This window comes from Eurypyga helias, unplaced genomic scaffold (assembly GCF_000690775.1).
Source record: "Eurypyga helias isolate BGI_N326 unplaced genomic scaffold, ASM69077v1 scaffold40066, whole genome shotgun sequence".
NCBI lineage: Eukaryota > Metazoa > Chordata > Aves > Eurypygiformes > Eurypygidae > Eurypyga > Eurypyga helias.
In genome coordinates, this window is record NW_010255513.1 from 1 (window position 1) to 1,613 (window position 1,613).

The 1,613-nt window shown below is 54.4% G+C and overlaps 1 protein-coding gene across 1 annotated transcript in view; it reads right to left on the reverse strand.

The window, feature by feature from the left end:
• Positions 1-6: 6 nt before the first annotated feature.
• Positions 7-1,613, reverse strand: part of LOC104510929 (GA-binding protein subunit beta-2-like) — a gene marked incomplete at its 3' end in the record, with an annotated part of 5,705 nt that continues 4,098 nt past the window's right edge. Inside the window, exons 5-6 of the mRNA XM_010153337.1 lie at positions 1,175-1,276; positions 7-59 (exon numbers count right to left, since the gene is read on the reverse strand). Of these exons, the coding sequence (XP_010151639.1) occupies positions 7-59; positions 1,175-1,276 (155 nt within the window). The remainder of the gene's footprint in view (positions 60-1,174; positions 1,277-1,613) is intronic.

Sequence of the window (1,613 nt, forward strand, 5' to 3'; positions counted from 1 at the left end):
GACCACGTCTTGGAGGGCAGAACCGACGGGATTTGCTTCCGCTATTTCCTCCGTCTCACCTCGAGAAAGAGAGCACCAAAACAAAGTCAGCGTTTCCTTCTCGCTTCCTTCAATAGAAACTGAGGTCTAGTGGAAAAGCTGGAGACTCCTGGGATGCCGGCTTCGGAGAAACAGGCGGGAAATGTGGTAAGCCCTAGCAGAGGAAAGAAAATAACCACGCCTTAGCAGCCAATTCTTCTAGAGTAAACCCAGCATTTTAGGTGTAAATTAATTAAATTAAAAAGCCTGGAGCTGGAGGCAGCTGTTAAGCAGACCGGGCTCTGCCAAGCTTCCCTCCAGAGCCCCGTCAGTGCCAGCCCGGCCGGAGCGATGCGGAGGGCGTTTAGTTTGGCGGGGTGACCGCAGGCCGGTTCGACACCCCAAAACACTTAACAGCTCGCACAGGATAATCGGGACGGGGAAGCCTCGGCTGCATCCCGCTCCCGGCGTACAAAGCAGGTGCAGGAAGCAGGATCCGGCCCGCTACGCCCACGTTCGGGCCAAGGAGGGCAACACTCGAGCGGCACGGGTCAAGGGATGGCACCAGCAGCTGAACGAGGAGAAGCGCTCATCTCCGGAGCCTAGGAAAAACCCTTCGCTTTGGGGAAAACCTAATTCCAAGGTGGAAGGATTATGCAAACCTCATCAAAAGTCCCAAATCTCAAGTTAATTCAAGGTCAAGCGTTGCATTCTACCAACGTACCACAAAAGCTGGCAGGAAAACCCAAACCTTTCTGCAAGAAACGATGCCCAGAGCCTCAAGAGACTCAAACTGTTGGCTGAGCACCAACGTTTTCCAGGAAGCCGGGGACAGAAACCACTTCAGACCATTTCCCCCTTAAACAAAGAGTTACCTACACGTACGGGGAAGTAAAGCCACGCGCCAGGGTGCTGGTTTGGGGGTTTTCTTCTCTTTATAGAGCTGATCAAGCACATGAAGAGCAACGTACGGTGACGTTGGGCTCAGACAGTTAATAAACATCCAAAAATGAACCCACTGCTCCACAAATACTTATCGTTCTCTCTTCCCTATCCCGAAAAAAAGGTGAGAATTCACTTCCACGTCTTAAATTTCCTCCCGCTTCCCGGTCTCGCTAGAGCTACGTGGATCGGGATGAGCACCACTTGCCCCTACCTGCGTCTCCGCCCGCGCCGGATGCTTCAGCGAGGGCCGGGAGCATGGCGAGCGTGCCGGCGGTGGAGCTGGAAAGCTGCGCCGGAGGGGCAGGCGAGTCCCCTGCGTGGGCAAGGCGAGGGCGAAGCCAAGGATCGTCAAGGACCGGCCGCGTCTCGACAGCCCAGAATGGGGTCGGAACGCAACCGTTTCGTCACCTGGAGATCAGGATGCGCTTTCTGGGCTCCCGCGGGAGACGGGGAGGGAGTATGGATGCGTTTGCATGAGGTGCCGCCCGCTCTTACCTGTAAAAAGGGCTTTGATGCTACTTTAGGCCCGACCGTAGCCACTCCCAGTACTTTATGGTACTTTTAATCAAGTTTAAAGTAAATTTGAAGCTATTTCTGAACGTGTAACACAAAGAACAGCCAACGGGACCCGATCTGCTCCAGCTTTAGGG